The sequence below is a fragment of the Myxine glutinosa genome, chromosome 7 (genome assembly GCF_964187855.1).
Source record: "Myxine glutinosa chromosome 7, kmMyxGlut1.1, whole genome shotgun sequence".
In the NCBI taxonomy this organism is placed as follows: Eukaryota; Metazoa; Chordata; class Myxini; order Myxiniformes; family Myxinidae; genus Myxine; species Myxine glutinosa.
Genome location: NC_136267.1, coordinates 147,912,804 through 147,931,455, shown reverse-complemented (window position 1 = coordinate 147,931,455; position 18,652 = coordinate 147,912,804). Strand labels below are relative to the sequence as shown.

The 18,652-nt window shown below is 52.0% G+C and overlaps 1 protein-coding gene across 13 annotated transcripts in view; it reads left to right on the top strand.

Moving 5' to 3' along the window:
- The window catches only part of XYLB (xylulokinase), a 181,419-nt gene that overhangs the window by 47,987 nt on the left and 114,780 nt on the right, over positions 1–18,652 (top strand). For all 13 annotated transcript variants that reach the window (XM_068123363.2, XM_078782404.1, XM_078782397.1 and 10 more), the window contains 2 exons: positions 3,662–3,731; positions 15,223–15,303. In XM_068123363.2, the coding sequence (XP_067979464.2) occupies positions 3,662–3,731; positions 15,223–15,303 (151 nt within the window). The remainder of the gene's footprint in view (positions 1–3,661; positions 3,732–15,222; positions 15,304–18,652) is intronic.

The following is an 18,652-nucleotide window of genomic DNA, read 5'->3' as shown; positions in this document are numbered from 1 at the left end:
GTTCCACGCCAAGTTCGGCCACGAGGCTCGACAGTGTCATCCGCCATGCTCCTTCAACAGGTTGGGAAACGCCCGGGCCGGCGCTCCATAGTGGCAATGAGCGCCGGCCGTTCGAGCAGCCTGCTGTTCATAACGGACACCTTATCCGGGCGCCGTTACCTGTGCGACACGGGAGCGCAGGTGAGTGTCGTTCCTGCCGGTACGTCGGACCAGCACGCTGCGGGCGGGGGCCCCGCGCTGCTTGCCGCGAACGGGACGCCCATCCGTACATACGTACGGAAAACACTGCCTCTCTCTGCGGTTCGGAGGACAGGTTTTCCGATGGTCGTTCGTCACCGCCGACATGCCCATGGCATTGCTTGGCGCGGACTTCCTGTGCGCCAATGGGCTCCTGGTCGACGTAAAGCACAGACGTCTTGTCCAGGCCGAGACGTTCAGCTCGCTCGCTTGTGCGCTGCCCAGCTCGTCGAGCAGCTTGCCAAGCGGCTTGCCGAACGGTTCGGTTCCGGCCACGTTGATCTGTACGCTTCCGGCAGCGGACGAATTCACCCGCCTCCTCGCCGGCTTCCCGGCCCTCACGCGGCCCACCTCGGCGGGGGCCGTCAAGCACGGGGTGGCCCATCACATCCCCACCGTCGGGCCACCGGTCTACGCCCAGGCACGCCGCCTCGAGCCGACGAAGCTGGCGGTAGTAAAAGCGGAGTTCGCTACCCTGGAGCGACTCGGCATCGTTCGGCGCTCGGAGAGTGCTTGGGCGTCGCCGCTGCACATCGTGCCGAAGCCCGGCGGGAGATGGCGACCGTGCGGGGACTATCGCCGTCTCAATGACGCCACCACCCCCGACCGCTACCCCGTCCCCCACATTCAGGACTTTTCCGTCCGTTTGGCGGGCATGTCCTCCTTCTCGAAGGTGGACCTCATACGCGGCTACCATCAGGTCCCCGTCAGGTCGGAGGACGTCCCGAAGACGGCGGTCATCACGCCGTTCGGACTCTTCAAATTCCTGCGGATGCCCTTCGGTCTGAAGAATGCGGCTCAGGCGTTCCAGCGGCTGATGGACAGCGTCCTGCGCGACTTGGATTTTGTATATGTCTACCTGGACGATATCCTCGTCGCCAGCGCGTCCCGCGAAGAGCACCTACACCACCTCCGCACGCTCTTCGAACGCCTGGGCCAGCATGGCCTGATTGTGAACCCCGCAAAGTGCCGGTTCGGCGTCGCCGAAATCGATTTTCTGGGGCACCGCATCACCAGGCACGGAGCCGTCCCCCTGCCGGCCAAGGTGGAGGCGGTGAAGGGGTTTCCGCGCCCCCGCACGATCAGGGGGCTGCAGGAGTTCCTGGGCATGGTGAACTTTTACCATCGGTTCCTGCCCCGTATCGCCCAGCTCCTGCGCCCCCTGCACGAAGCTCTCCGAGGTAAGCCGGGCAAAGGAGACGTTACCTGGACCGATCAGATGGACGCGGCGTTCACGGGCGCGAAGCTCGCCTTGGCTAACGCCACCATGCTCGCGCACCCGGCGCCTGATGCACCGATCGCCCTCACCACCGACGCCTCGGACGACGCCGTGGGCGCGGTGCACGAGCAATGGGTGCGTGGAGCTTGGCAACCGCTGGCGTTCTTTCGCCGGCAGCTTCGCCCGCCCGAACGCCGTTACAGTACCTTCGACCGCGAGTTGCTCGGGCTTCACTTGGCGGTCAGGCACTTCCGCCATCTGCTCGAGGGCCGTGCGTTTACGGCCTTTGTCGACCACAAGCCGCTGATCTTCGCGATGGGCAAGGTCACCGAGCCGTGATCGGCCCGGCAGCAGCGTCACCTCTCGGCCGTGTCCGAGTACACGACGGATATCCGGCACGTCGCGGGGAAGGACAACCCGGTGGCGGGTTGCCTTTCCCGGGCCGTCGCCCACGCAGTCCACCTCAGCATCGACTATGCCCGGATGGCAGCGGACCAGGCCGCTGACCCCGACGTCCAGGCCTTGCGGACTGCCGTCACGGGCCTCCGCGTCACCGAGGTGCCGTTCGACGGCACGGGCGCGGCCCTCTTGTGCGACGTCTCCCTCGGGCGGCCTCGCCCCATCGTGCCCACGGGCTGGCAGCGCCAGGTGTTTGACGCCATCCACGGCCTGCCCCACCCGGGCGCGAGGGCCTCCCAAAGGTTGATCGCCGACAAATTCGTCTGGCATGGCCTCCGGAAGGCCGTCCGCGGCTGGGCCAGGACGTGCCTCGCGTGCCAGCGCGCCAAGGTGCACCGGCACACCCAGGCCCTGTTGGCCCCGTTTACGGTGCCGGAACGCAGGTTTGACCACGTCCACGTGGACCTGGTGGGACCTCTGCCCCCCTCGCAGGGTTTCACCCACGTCCTCACCATGGTGGACCGCACCACCCGGTGGCCGGAGGCCGTGCCCTTGGCGTCGATGACTGCGGCGGACGTCGCGCAGGCTTTCATCGCCACCTGGGTCGCCCGGTTCGGCGCCCCCTCAGACATCTCGTCCGACCGCGGCCCCCAGTTCACCTCGGAGCTCTGGGGGGCGGTCGCGCAGGGGCTCGGGGTCCGGCTGCACCGAACCACGGCCTACCACCCCCAGGCTAACGGCCTGTGTGAGCGATTTCACCACTCATTGAAGGCCGCGCTCCGGGCCACCCTCCGCGACGGCGGCTGGGTCGACAGGCTCCCCTGGGTCCTGCTGGGCCTCCGGACGGCGCCCAAGGAGGACTTGCGCGCATCCGCGGCAGAGTTGGTCTTCGGGCAACCGCTGCGGGTGCCGGGCGAGTTCCTCCCCGACTCCACGGCACCATGGTCCGCGGCACAGCAGCGCTCCGCTCTGCAGGAGACCGCCCAGAGGTTCGCCCCGGTGCCAACGGCACGCCACGGGCACCCACCGACGCACGTCGCCCCGGAGCTTCGCACGGCGGAGTACGTCTTCGTCCGCCACGATGCCCACCGGACACCACTGCGGCCCCCGTACGACGGGCCTTTCCGTGTGCTGGAGACCGGGGTGAAGCACTTCACCCTGGACATCGGCGGTACTCCTGACCGCGTTTCTGTGGACCGCCTCAAGCCGGCCCACCTCGACGTGGACCATCCACCGCCAGTGGGCCGACACCTGCGTCGGGGCCGCCCCCCTGCGGGCGGACCCCCGGCACTGCCCAGCCACGCCGCCCCCCGGTCCTGCACCCTTCCCAGGGGCAGCCGGAGGCATCCCAGATGGCATCCCTGCATCCCAGACGCCGCCAGTCGCCAGGGGGCGCTTCGGCCGGGTCATCCGTTTGCCCCGCAAACTGGCCCTTCAGGTGCGCGGGGATTCTGGGGGGGCGCGTGTGGCGGACACGAAAGCACTGACGTGGTGACATCACCCCGCACACCAAGTGGGGGTGGGCCACGCCCGGGAGAGAGGCGTGGCCTCACGATATACACGGGGCACGCCGCCCTGAGAGTTCAGTGTTACAGTGAGCTCTTGAATAAAGACTCTTACAAATTACCGCGTTGTCCGCTTCCTCCTTGTTTACACACAGCGCGCGTAACACCGCGCTTTAATAGAAATATTTTGAACGACCCCACCATTAATTATTCGCCTGGCTATACATTTTGTGTTATTGTATCGATTAAGTTGTGCCTTATTTGAGATTTAATGAGGATTATTTTAATATATATTTTCCAGAACTGAAGGAGGAGTTCACATCCATGAGGACGAGCTTACAGTGACCTCTCCAGTGCTAATGTGGCTTAAGGTAAATTTGAATACAACTAATTGTATTTTTACGGTGTAGCCCTTCTAGCAATACCGTCTGTAACAGTGTTTGTCTGTCCGTCCGTTCTATGTATGTATGTCCCTCACAAACATCCACCAATCAGAGCTGAGAATATAAGTCACATGACAGGAAGACGTGTTTAGTAATATTTTTAGTTATACTGAAGTTACAGTTACATATTTTACTCAAAGGAAATATAATAACCTTCTGTGGAAAGTTTTGGGTTCCCAGCTGGTGTTGTAAGGTTGGTAGGAGGTTTCAGAAATTCCTCAATACAATTGTGATTTTGAAATGCTATCAACACGAACCTTGCTTCCGAATCCGGAAGTGAACAGATGACGACGATTTGATGGTTTTATAATATCTCAATACAATCATGATTTAACATTATATTTTGATATATTAATACTGCTACGGTTTTGAGATTGGCACATATTGATCATTAAAGGTTAAAGGGTTGCCCCCCCATAGTATGTGTAAGTATCGGCCATTTCCCCTGGTAATATCTGCATTGTGTAAAGACATGAGTTTAGGTCCCGCTCACTTTTGCGTCCACCGTCCAATTCCACCTCTATGGGCATAATTGATCCCGCGCCCCATTTGGCTGCCCGCAGCATTTGTTACGCTTTGGCTGCCCGCAGCATTTGCTGCCCTTTGCTCGCTCACTAGTCGAGTAACACGAGGTAGGCCTGAGAAGGAGGAGGAGCGCGGGGTCGGGGTGTGGCGGCGTCAAGGCGGAGCGTCAGAGGCGATGACGGTAAGAGCCACCAGCCAACCAGGGCTCTAACGGCATGGCATGAGAGTGCGTGGAGAGAGGCTTCTGGTGAGTTCTAGAAGGTTCGCGGGGCATGCCTATATAAGTGATTGCACAAAGCCCTTGGAAGGACTTGCCAGGACTCATTTGTACAAGAGGACTTACCAGCAGAACTTTCAGGACTGCAGAGCTTTCGCGGAGAGGAGGACTCGCAAGGGGAGAGTGCACGTGAGAGGACTTGTTGATCAAGAGGACTGTGAAGAACTTGATTCACATCGCTCACTTTGGAGGCATTGCACTATATCTCGAGTATAACGTACGCGCCGAAGAAAAGGCAGCCAGACGCGCCGGTGGCGAATAGCGCTTACCTCAGCCACGAGAGTGAATGCGGCAATAACTGCCAGTGATAACCGCCAACCGCCAGAGCCCAGACCCTACCGTTCGCCCCGTATTAACTCGTGTGCGCCAAAGGACACACGGAGAGCTCCTGCCTCTCTACTTACCATCTGCACGGGACGAACCGGAGACCGGAGGGAGCTGCACGAGAGCCATCCTTGGACGCGGACCATCATCCTGCAGCTGCAAGCCCCGTGTGAGTGTGTCTGTGTGTGAGACGGGCCCGTTTGTCCTGGGTAGTAAGTTAAGACTGTTTTAAGGCTGCACTGTGTCCTCTTTTCTCTGAACCATTGTAAATAGTGTAATAAACCTGTTCTTCCTTTTTCCCATTCGACCGCTTTTGTGATTTATCCATTTGACTAAGCGTGGCACGAATAAGATCGCTAGAACCGGTTTCACCAACTAAACGGCACGGATCGCGTGTACGCACCGCTCGGCGTCTCAACATGCGTGGTTCGTGCGGGGCTTATTTCCTCGTTTCAGGGCAGCGCGAGTAATTAGGTAATCGTGATTCTAGTCCTAAGACCCTATTTCGCGCTGTCCAGGAAGGACGTCATAGGTCCCGGGTCCCGTCGGCCAGTCAAATACAAGGGGACTAATTCCCCCTTGGTAAGGGGAGAAGGCCGGCGGCGAGATCCGCAACATTTGGTCGTCAGGAGTGGGGATTTGGAACCTGGGACAAAATTTGTTAGATAAAATTTTGGACACCAAATGTAATATTGGCCGCAGCATTTGGTGTCAGGAGTTTGGATTGGGAACCGAAGTGCGCTTAACGCACTCAAAAATTACGAGCGACCAAAATTTAGTTAACATCTAAATTTAATTCGTGCCACGGCTAGCCAAGACGGTCGAATGCCGGTGGGGGTAGAAGTAAAAGAAGAATCAATAACCCAAGACCCCCGGGAAGAATTGGGAGAAAAAGAGGAGGACACAGATGAGGGTGCGGCAACTGGTAATGGCGGCACCTCGCACGTGGCGGCGAAGGCTAGAGCCGCTGCGCAAGTGGGGGTTATGGACGAGCAATCATTCATGACTCAACTGTCAGCGCTCATGAAAGAATGGAGTTGTGAAATGAAAGATGGGTTAAAAAGGTTGGAAAACAAATTGGATGCCCAGATAGCAGAGTCAGAAAAGAACATTTAAAAAATGGGGGAGGACATTGATCACATGTTGAGCGAAGAGGTCGCGGGGGTACGCGACGAGGTAACGCGGTGCGAGGAACGCGTGGAAAGGGAGGTAGAGCAGAGCGCAGTCAAGTTGACCGAGGGAATAGAAATCGCGACTCGGGGTATGGGGAAGCCGACGGCCGCCGAATTAGAAGAGAAAATTTTAAGCGCGCCGGCGGTCGTTGGGCTAGAAAAAGAAAAAGAAATTATAGTGGAAATTGGGGATGAAGAGACGGCAGAATCAGAAATTGAATCGAGAAAGAAATGGAATGCACGCGAAGTCCGTGTTCGCATTGTGATGCCGTACTTGCTAATCCCAATAAAGGTTTGCAGGTGCGGTTGGCAGAGAAGAGTATCCTGAAGGTGAGTAGGAGCGTGTTTGGCGCGAAAATGTTTGGCGCCAAAACATTTTTGGCGCGCTTTGGATCGAGACGCAACCCGGGCGCTCGTGGAAGGTCCGTGGTGCAATGTGTGAAGGTGAATGGAGCGCATGTGCGAACGGCACCGAAGCGCGAGTGTGTAACGGGAGAGTGTGTTACAGAGAGTGAGAGCGAATGCACAACAGAGTGTATGTGTGAAGAGTGTGAAACAGTGTGCGATGGCCGAAGAGAGTGTGCGAGAATGCACACCGGAGCGTGTTGTAGAGAGTGTGCGGGAGTGCGCACCAGAGCGCGTGATTGGGTGTGCAACAGGAGATTGCACTCCCCTTGGGTAAGTGTGCGCTGATGGGGTGTGTACCCGGAGAGTGCACCCCTGTGGTTGTTACTGAGTGTGAAACAAAAGAGTGTGCGTGAGGGTGTGCGATGGCCAAGTATGTAACGGGGTGTGTGAGTGGTATGAGTGCGTGATGGAGTGTAATAATGGAGTGTGCAAATGGCGTGAGTGCGCCTGAGTGGTGTGCACCAGAGTGTGCCAGGAAAGAGAATGCACGAGAGCGTGCGGTAACCGAATGCAGGGAGTGTATGGGAGGCGCTGGGATGCCTTGGTATGGAATGAGTATGGAAAGGGTCGCGTGGTGTGAGAATGCGGCTCAAGCATCGACCCAGACCGGGGGGTTAGCGCGTAGTGTGACGGATAGCCGACGCGAGCTCTCGGTGCGTGGTGTGCTTTGTGTGCTGCGGGGACCGGCGGGGATCGTTGCCGCGGCGGCGTGCACGATTCGTGTCGGGCCCCGCCCTGTATGGTCGGTGCCGCGCCTTCGCGGGAAAGGTGATCGGCACGGTTCGAGGGGGGGTAGGAGAGGTCGGACCTTCGCCCCCTGGCGGGCACGGTGCTCCGACCGTGGGAGGTTGGGCCACCGTGCAGGGGACCGAAAGGCTCCGCGCAGGGATGGCGCCTGGAACCTTGGCCCAACAAAACCTCCTCCCCTGAATCGAAAATGCCGGACGGACCCAACCTGCAGGAGACAAACCACCTGCATGCATTGCTCGGCTTTGCGAAGCCGAGCTGTGACGACAATGTATTTCTGCACCGAGAGGCTCGAGTGGAGTAGACAGTTAGCCATAGTGTTGGTGAATGGTAGCTTTACCATTCATGTGGGGCCACGGGCCCTCCCTCGGATCGTCCATGCCGACCGGGTAAGACCCTACACCAGCGAGGAGGCGCCCTCATGGATCGCCTCGGCTTTAGAGGCCGAGGCAGGACCCAGTACCTCAAATGAAGGGGGCTCATAGTGCAGAGGACTGGGGGGTGATAGTGTTGGGAAATGGTGTCCGGTGTAGAGGGATGGTAGATCTACCATCCCTCACACATGGGGGCACATGAGCGCTAGATTATGGGGATGGCAGTGAAAACTAGCCGAGGGCAGGCTAGGATATTGTTAGGGATTTAGAAATGACAGTAGGGACAAGATTTAAGTAGGGACATTGTACAGGTAGAGGGGACGTAGAGAGATTAGATGGATGATAATGACAAGGGGAGTGCTTAGTGTAAGGGAAGATGGGAAAGCACGAGTTTTAGAGGGAAGTAGTTAGTTAGATGATGCTGTGTGTATGAGCTTGAGATTGAGGCGCAAATGAGGTATTGAATGAAATTGTGTGTGTGGATGAGCTTGCGCAAATGAGGCATTGGTCGGGGATGACCAGAGGTAGTGTATGAGTGGTGTATTAAGGACACGTGGAATTGTGTTGGAGTTTATGGAAAGAGGAATGTGAGCACAAGAAGTGTGCAAGAGGACTTGGTGTGTGGAATGAATGGTCTGGAATGAGTGGTGTGGAGTGCATGGTGTGAAGGAGTGGATGGGGGAAGATGGACCCCTTCACGAATACCCGGGGAGGGTAGTTTAAAGTAAGGTAGAGGGTTTAGGTAAATTGTTTGGATATTGACACCTGTGGTGCAGGTAGTAGCAATGAAGTGCTTGGATGGGTGCTTGAGTCTGTGGAAATGGCTGGGCGTGTGGGCTTTGTTGGTGCGTATGGTTATTGGGGCACTCCGCCACTGGTAGTCAGTCGGCCAGGTGAGGCCGCAGGTAGGCTCTGGGAGCCAGTCAGTTAGAGTTCAGAGTAGTGTTCAGTGGGGCCAGAGGATCCGAGGAGAGGACCCGGGTAGCCCAATGCCAGAGAGGGCATCAGAGGGGTGAGAGAGCCAGGAGGGGCCGTCCCCGATTTAGGGTAGTCGCAAGGAGCAAGGTAAGCTCGGGTGGCGACTTCAGTGGCGGAGGTGCGCAGGTAGGTAGACCTGCTGGTAGAGCCACATGACCCAGCCCCGAAATTGTGCGAAGGCACAGTATTGAAAAATTGGGGAGTGAGACCCAAATTCGTAGGAGCACCACAGGGTGGGTCAATGGGAATTGGTTTTTAGATTAGAACCGCATAGTTTAAAGATGCCAATTGGCAGGGCATGACCCCGGGTAGTGTAACTGAGTTAATGTTATTAGAGTATTGTTACGGTCCGCGGATTAGATGTTATTTTTACCGAGCGGTGGTGTAACCGCGGCCGAACAGTTGTTCCCTGACTAAAACCCGATTCACCCAACGTTGGCCGTATCGCGCCACAGCTACTCAATCGGGAAAACTCTAAAGCGACCGAATGCAAAGAGGAAGAAGACGTACAGAAGAGTAACGTGATTTATTATTTACACACACACGCAAAAAGAGCAGTCACGATTATGTACAGGGACATGAGACGCAGGTGACACAGTGAATTCCTTATACAAGCTTAATTACCTACCCAGGACAGAACAAACAAAGACACTGACTCACACGGGGAATTGCAGAGTGGATTGGCTGGAAGGAGGTGTGTGGCTGGAGGGGGAGGACGGCACGGAGCTGGCTGAAGCTTGATCCCGCACGGGATGTCGGGCTGGACCTCGACGGCCGCTGATGCCACCGATCCTGCCGTGTGCGCGGGGTCACGGGTCGGATCACGGTTCGGATCACGGTCGGAGCCGACGCGCTGGTGGGGGGTCTGGCGTGACGGGTTCTCTCCTCTCTCTTTCTTTTGTCCAACCACTCTTTCTCCACCGACAACTCAACGCAACCAACGCAACCACTCAACGCAACCACTGACCACCCCTGTCGACCAACTCAGCTCTTGTCATGGACCTCTCTTTTCAGACTCAGCTCCTTGTCTCAGTAAAAGCGCATCTCTCTGACGACCCAGCTTTTTCCTTTGTACCTCACCACGCAGCTCAGCTCAGCCTTTCAGCTCCTCTCTTGGACTCATCTCTCCTCTCTCTTTCTTGGTCCAACCACTTTTTCTCCACCAACAACTCAACGCAACCAACGCAACCACTCAACGCAACCACTGACCACCCCTGACGACCAACTCAGCTCTTGTCATGGACCTCTCTACGCGCTCAGCTCTGACGACCCAGCTCTTTCCTTGGACTCGTCTCTCTGTCTCAGTAAAAGCGCATCTCCTGACGACCCAGCTCTTTGCTTTGCTCCTCTCTTGGACTCATCTCTCGTCTGCTCTTGGGAGCTTCCCGTGGCGGGTTATATAGGCCCCGCCCCTCAACCTTTGCGAACCTCCCCCAAACGCTCTTCCTCCGCCCTCTCAAACCAAACCCCTCATGCTCGGTTGGTTGTTCGGGGCTGGCTCACTCCTCCCCTCTATGACGAGGTGGAGACACGCCCTTCTTCTCCGACCCTGCCTCGTGGTCAATGGCGGCAATTGGAGGGGATGTAATTGGCAATGGCAATTGAGGCCTGGCAATGACGAAAGGGGAAATGGAGGTTTTGGGAATGGGAATGAAGGGAATCTACTCTTATTTCACTCGGTGCAATGGAGTATTTCAATTAATGGGAGACACAGCCTTACCCTAAAACACATAATAAGGAAATAAACTGCTGAACAGGGGTATTCTATGATTGGCTGACGTGTATGCTTTTGGACTAATTATGGGACGCCCTTTGACCTTTACACTACGGAGGTATTTACAAGGAATCATTACATTTTACAGAGGGTGATATTTACAACAATTTACTATACAATACAACACAAAAAAAAAACACAATCCTCATATCCGCAACAGTATAGTTAGGATGAGGAATCTCTTCGCACCATCCACATCCACTCACCAAGGGAGACGGAACTCCGCACCAGGTTTTGTGAGCGATTTGAGTGGGTGAGACGCATCTCTACGTGATTTCACAATGTGTGTAATTCCATCTCTTCCTTCTTGGGAGGGATTGGAAGACGAATTTGGTTTAGAGGGTAATATGGGAGACAAGATGTAGTGACGAATTTGTAAAGTGTAAATACAGGGAAGGGCAAGGGTAGTGTCGGCTGACATGGGGGGTTACGAACGGTTAGGGACGAGCTTGCTCCACTCGCTCTCCCGTGCCCCTCATGTTGCATTGCCTTGTGTTTGTGTGTACCCTTGCACCCTTTCCTCTGCTAACTGTGCTTTGTCTTCCTCCCCACCCATGGACCCATTTTGGAGGGGAGTGTGCAGGAACCCTGAACTGTGCAGCTGCACTTGGCTACACTTGTGCGGTACTCCTGCTACCTTTTGCTGCACCAATACACCTTATGGACCACACGTTCTGTGGCCAAGCATCTTTGCTGAGCGGTCATTTGCTGCAAACGTTACCTTGCACCTGCGGATCACTGGTTTTAAGTTGCGTCGATGCCACTCAGTCGGACCACCTAAGACTGGCCCTGCTGGTCAATAAAAGCGGATGCGGTTTCTACATTATATTCTGGTGTGTCAGGAAAGAAGACCTTTAAGTTTTGATTATGGCACACAAAAGATGAAGCAGGAAGCAAGAAGATGCAGCCAAGCAGCAGCCAAGCAGCAAATATAACACTTGAAATGGTGATTGTGCATTAGACTGCTGGGCCATAGAAGTTCACGGTTCACGGTTCACGTGAACAATCGGACCCTGGGCCATAGGATTTCACGCTTGGCTGTTCACGTGTTGCGCGCCAGTTCTGCTTTGGCCGAGTAACCGTCAACATGGACTCTTCGGATGAAGAAGATTGCCTCATTCTGCTTCTACTAAGACGGAGGAAGAGAAAAAGGCACAGAATTTGGAGCCGAGAGCACTTCCTTCTGAGAGAAACCCGTGGTGAATTCCACCGAACAACTTCTCACTCTGTCTCTGTCTTTATCACTGTCTCATTCACTCTGTATGTCTGTCTGTCTCTCTCTCTCTCTCTCTCTCTCTCTCTCTCTCTCTCTCTCTCTCTCTCTCTCTCTTTTTCTCTCTCTCACACACATACACACACACTGACACACACACAAACACACATACACACACACACACACACTGACACACACACACACACACACACACAATTAAACAACCACACACACACACACTGACACACACACACACATACACACACACATTGACACACACACACACACACACACACACACAATTAAACAAACACACACGCGCACACACCCGAAAACAATAAACCTTAACCTGTCGGTGAATTCAGACGCCCATTCAAGTTTTCCCAAACTTGTGCCTTCTGGTCCTTGTCTTTGTAATCCGCCACATGCGGATCCCACAGCAGGGGCCTTGCTCTCACTAACTCGATCAACTGTTCTCGGTAGTCGTCCATTTTGTTTCGGAAGTTTTGCCCGGATGTCAGTCTAAAAATAATCAGGTCGACCGAGATCTCCGTTTTCACGCATAGAAAAAGTGTGCATGTTCATTCCACCTTTCACGCGTGAAACGTGAAACGTGAAACATGAAAGGCGTTCTATGGCCCAGAGCAAGTCATACTACGTTTGTCCATTTTTCTTTACACGCGTGAACCGTGAAACGTGAAACGTGAAACGTGAACCGTGAACTTCTATGGCCCAGCAGCCTTACTGTGCATTTTTGTGTATTGGTGTATTGGTGCATTGCATTGTGTTTTCTCCCCCTCCAAATTTTCTTTCCACAAAAGAACAGGTCCTGGGTTATAGAGATGTAAACAATTAGTTTAGTGTTGTAAATAACATGCTCCCCACCGGCTTTATGTTTAGTTTGAGAATCAATTCCGCAATTCGGTTAGCTGTGGGTGTGAGTCTGTTTGTTAGTACACAACGCAGTAGGTGGGACATATTTAGTGTTGTAAAACTGTCACACACAGGGTGTTAGGTTAAATGTAGAGGGAAACCACACCTAAGTGTCACACATAATTAAAAAACTAGTCCCGAACCTTTCTCAAAAGCGGTCGTTCTCACCTGTGTGGGTTCGACTCGGGGACGAGTCTGGCAAGGGAGGGGGGCAGTACTATGGTTTTGAGATTGGCACATATTGATCATTAAAGGTTAACGGGTGCCCCCCCCCCCCCTAGTTAGTCCACGAGCAACACGTAGGCCACCTGTAGTATTAGTTATGTCATAGTATGTGTAAGTATAGGCCATTTCCCCTAGTAATATCTGCATTGTGTAAAGACATGAGTTTAGGTCCCGCTCACTTTTACGTCCACCCTCCAATTCCACCTCTATGGGCATAATTGATCCCGCGCCCCATTTGGCTGCCCACAGCATTTGTTACGCTTTGGCTACCCACAGCATTTGTTACGCTTTGGCTGCCCACAGCATTTGCTGCCCTTTGCTCGCTCATTAGTCGAGTAACACGAGGTAGGCCTGAGAAGGAGGAGGAGCGCGGGGTCGGTGTGGGGCGGCGTCAAGGCGGAGCGTCAGAGGCGATGACGGTAAGAGCCACCAGCCAACCAGGGCTCTAACGGCATGGCATGAGAGGGCGTGGAGAGAGGCTTCTGGTGAGTTCTAGAAGGTTCGCGGGGCGTGCCTATATAAGTGATTGCACAAAGCCCTTGGAAGGACTTGCCAGGACTGATTTGCACGAGAGGACTTACCAGCAGAACTTTCAGGACTGCAGAGCTTTCGCGGAGAGGAGGACTCGCAAGGGGAGAGCGCACGTGAGAGGACTTGTTGATCAAGAGGACTGTGAAGAACTTGATTCGCATTGCTCGCTTTGGAGGCATTGCACTATATCTCGAGTATAACGTACGCGCCGAAGAAAAGGCAGCCAGACGCGCCGGTGGCGAATAGCGCTTACCTCAGCCACGCGAGTGAACGCGGCAATAACTGCCAGTGATAACCGCCAACCGCCAGAGCCCAGACCCTACCGTTCGCCCCGTATTAACCCTTGTGCGCCAAACGACACACGGAGAGCTCCTGCCTCTCTACTTACCATCTGCACGGGACGAACCGGAGACCGGAGGGAGCTGCACGAGCACCATCCTTGGACGCGGACCGTCATCCTGCAGCTGCAAGCCCCGTGTGAGTGTGTCTGTGTGTGAGACGGGCCCGTTTGTCCTGGGTAGTAAGTTAAGACTGTTTTAAGGCTGCACTGTGTCCTCTTCTCTGAACCATTGTAAATAGTGTAATAAACCTGTTCTTCCTTTTTCCCATTCGACCGCTTTGGTGATTTATCCATTTGACTAAGCATGGCACGAATGAGATCGCTAGAACCGGGGTCACCAACTAAACGGCACGGATTGCGTGTACGCACCGCTCGGCGTCTCAACACGCGTGATTCGTGCGGGGCTTATTTCCTCGTTTCAGGGCAGCGCGAGTAATTAGGTAATAGTGATTCTAGTCCTCAGACCCTATTTCACGCTGTCCGGGAAGGACATCATAGGTCCCGGGTCCCGTCGGCCAGTCAAAGCCAAGGGGACTAATCCCCCCTTGGTAAGGGGAGAAGGCCGGCGTCGAGATCCACAACAATACTATAGTACTAATTTGTGATTGGAATGATGAATGATGCTGTTTAGAATGAAAATACAGAGATATTGAGTTTAAAGCAGAATGAGGAAATGACGTAAGGGTTTCCATCCATGACATTCATGGATTCACCATTTGCAGTTTCGCCATTGACTGGATATACTGTAGCAATATTCAGACTGGGTACGTTTTTTTCCAAGTCCTTCACAAACCGGCTGTCAATGCCCGATGTTCGACTGAAGGTGGCACAGGAATGTGCTATTTATTGAATTATTTTTTTTGTTATACTTACATTATTTCCTCACTGCTAATTGGTATCCCCACCAAGGTCATACTATCCTCTTCAAGTATTAAACAAGCCCGGCTACACCGTTGTTAGACTATCGGTGTTGTTTTAACTGTCATTTATATTCTGGATTATTTACTGTGGATGTTATGCAAATAGTTTAGAATAATAAATGGATGTATAATTTGTCCTTCAATCATGGTGCTTGAAGGACAAAGTTGCTGGCTGCAAGACATCGCGTCCTGTTTAAGACGTAACTTGCTTTGAGATTCACCTTGTATGACGGTATTAAATTTCTCCACTCATTTTTGAGTCTAACTCTTGCCATATTCAATTTGCTACTTTGGTTGTGAGTGTGCGTCAGTCCACATTTCACCCATCATTGAATCAATGTTGCGGAAAAAAAATATTCGGAAAGCAAATCCATCCTAACGAAGAACCAAAGCATATCTGCACAAGGTATAATTGTATCCAAACTCATGAAGATGCATATCATGTTAATTTTTTTTATTTTTCTTCATAAGTTCTTCGATTTCAATTGATCCATAAATTTTGCTCTTTTTAGGAATATCTATCATTCATGTGTATCAGTAGCCTTGACCATTTCCCTCTCTCTTTGTATGACTTCATCAAGTGAGGTCATTTTCGTTGCTACCACCATCGGACAAAACAAAGTATCTTTATAGATTCTGTTTGAAGTTGCAATGTCTTTCTCCCTTCGGTTTGTTCAGGCATTGGATTTGGCATTGCATCATCTGAAGAATTCAGGCAGGGACCTTGCCAAAATACAGGCCATCTCAGGTAGTGCACAAGTAAGCAATTCACAGAATACAAGTCACAGATACTCTTTAAGATGTGGTTATTTTATTGTTTGTGTTAAAATAAATAAATAATGGCAATAATATGTGGGAAAGGAGGGTTTTGCTCCAAACAAATTGTTTTACAAAGCTTGTGTGGTGGCATTTCTGTGTTGACAAACAACAACCGACAAGTATAAAATGAAACCTGTTTGCTATAAACACTTGTAAATGACACACATCCAGGTATTTGGTTCACTTATGTACAGTAATTGTAAACACTTTCTGCATGCAGGATAATGTTGTTTCAGGATTTCAGTGATTGCTCAAGTTCCTTGAACAAGCAAGTTGTTTGGCTACCTGCAACCAAAATTGTCACCAAATTCGAGAGCAGATAGACATCACTATCTTTTTTAAAGTTTAGAACACAATCCTTGCTCTTGTTTTGAAATTTTATTCTTTATCCAGGAATATCTGCTTGTTTCTCTGAAATTTAGTTGAAAAGCAAATGCTGTACCTCATTATAGTGCCTTAGGCAAGTATTTCACACCCTTTGACTTTTTCATATTTTGTTGCGTTACAGCCTGAATTTAAAATGGATTAAACTGAGATATTTTTGTTACCGATTTACATTTAATACCCCATAATGTCAAAGTGGAATTTTTTTTAGAAACTTTTACAAAATAATTACAAATGAAAAGCTGAAATGTCTTGAGCCAATAAGTATTCAACCCCTTTGCCCTGACACTCCAAATTGAGCTCAGGTGCATCCAATTTCCTTTGATCATTCTTGAGATGTCTATACAACTTTATTGGAGTCCACCTGGGGCCAACTCAATCAATTGGACATGGTTTAGAAAGAAGCACACCTTTCTATATAATATCTCACAGTTGACAGTGCATATCAGAGCAGAAACTCTACCATGAAGACCAAGGAAATTGTCCGTATTACCCCGAGATAAGCTGTGAAGAGGCATTGATCTGGGGAAGGGTATAAAGCAATTTCTAGAGTGTTTGAGAGTTCCCAAGAGCACAGTAAACTCCATCATTAGGAAATGGAAGGAATATGGAACTACCCAAACTTTTCCTTGAACTCGCCAGGCAAGAAGGACCTTTGTCAGGAGGTGACCAAGAACCAAATGAACACTCTAAAAGAACTACAGAGTTCCTTGCTGAGATGGGAGAACCTGCCAGAAGGACAACTGTCTGTGCAGCACTTCATAAATCCAGGCTTTATGGGAAAGTGGCCAGACGGAAGCCATTCCTGAGAAAAAGGCACATGACTGCATGCCTGGAGTTTGCAAAAGGGAATGTGAAAGACTGAGAGCAAAATGTTCTGTGATATGATGAGACCAAAATTGAACTATTTGGCCTGAATGCAAAGCTCTACGTCTGACAGAAATAGAGCACAGCTCATCACCCATCTATTGCCATCCCTACCGTGAAGCATGGTGGTGGCAGCATCATTCTATGGGGATGCTTTTTAGTGGCAGAGACTGGAATACTTGAAAGGATAGAAGGAACAATTAATGGAGCCAACTACAGGCAAATCCTTGAGGAGAACCTGCTTCAGAGTGCAAAAGACCTTATACTGCGGCGAAGATTTCCATTCCAACAGGACAATGACCCCAAGCATACAGGCAAAGCAACACTGGAATGGTTTCAGAACAAGAACGTGAAAGTCTTTGAGTGGCCCAGCCAAAGCCCAGACTTGAATCCCATCGAGAGTCTGTGGAAAGACTTGAAGATTGCTGTCACTGACGCTCCCCATCCAATTTGATATAACTTTTGCAAATCTGCAAGGAAGAATGGGAGAAACTCCCAAAATCCAGATGTGCAAAGCTGATAGACAAACATACTGTTATGTCTGGGGGGTAGAGCGAAATCTAGAGCTAGGTAGATCTGTATAGGTAGGTATTCGACTGTCGCGATAGGGAATCTACCTGTAATACGTTCCTCATGTTTAGGCGTTTGTCGGGGTAAGATGTATAATTGTGGATCTACCAGGAGATTCGTGTGATAGTTAGATAGGGATTAAAAGATAACGCCCGTGTGAGTCTCACCTGGTCATCAAACCCTTGTCCATTATGGCACTGCAAACCACATAAACACTTAGTTAGGTCCCTAGCGCAACATTAAATAATTCCTCCCCTTTGACATGACTTTGGAAGAGAATAGACGGGAAATCGGGCTGGAACACCGCCACAATCGGCCGCCACCATTTACACCTCCACAGGGCCTACGAACCTCGCATTGCACATGCTATGACCGGTGACCACGGAGTCGGGGGACGGGAGCGGGAGTGAAGAGAGCGGCAGTGACGCAGAGGGCGTGACCTGGATGAGCCGGGAGCCGGGGGAGGCTCTGATAGGCTGAGGAGTGCGCCAATGTGACGTCATCGGCCAGGGATATTATCGAGGGTCGGACGCCATTTTCGGCAGAGCAGTTCGGAGGTGCGCTGAACCGAATGCAGGCGAGGCAGTCCCGGTGTGGGTTGAGATTAGAGCGGAGCCCTGACTTGAGAGTTGATACGAGTGCAGTTTGTACGAGCAGTTGACGAGTGCCATAATCAAGTTCAAGCAGTTCAGATCGGAGTTCCTGAAGACGAGTTCAGGGCGCGAGGGGAGCTTGCTGTCCTGCTTTTGGGGCCTCATGTGCGAACGGAGTGGGCGTTGACTCGGGCCTTTGCGTTGCTGTGGTGCTCGGAGGCGGTCGGAGAAGGCCTGGTGGCGGCCGAGCGGGGCCGTGTTACAAGAAGACGACAGAGACAGATAAGCCCGAGCTCCTCGTACACTGTACACGACGTGACGTGTTTCTTTGGTATTCATATCCCCTCGTTTTGTATTTGAGGTCTGGAGTGCGGGATCCCGATTTAGAATAGCTTATTACCGGCGCGTATTTTCCTGTCCTTGTTTTTCAATAATAAATCCTTGTATTATATTTGTATATATCTGAACGCAGTTTCCTGGGTGTTTGATTTTAATAGGTAAGGTTGCAGGGCTTTCGCTGTGTCCCGCCATCCTGCGCGCTTTGATTTGGAATCCGCTATTGAGTTTTCACCTCGGGAGTTTACAGCCTCGTAATCGGCATCCGCAACTTTGATGTTAATCGGAGTTGCGTGACAATACTTAAGAAGACTAGAAGCTCTAATCACTCATAAAGGCTTGCAAATCTGCAAGGAAGAATGGGAGAAACTCCCAAAATCCAGATGTGCAAAGCTGTTAGACATACATACTTAAGAAGCCTGGAAGCTCTAATCACTCATAAAGGCGCTTCTATGAAGTATTGACTCAGAGGATTGAATAATTATGTAAATTCGATATTTTTGTATATTCATTTTTAATTATTTTGTAAAAAAAATTCT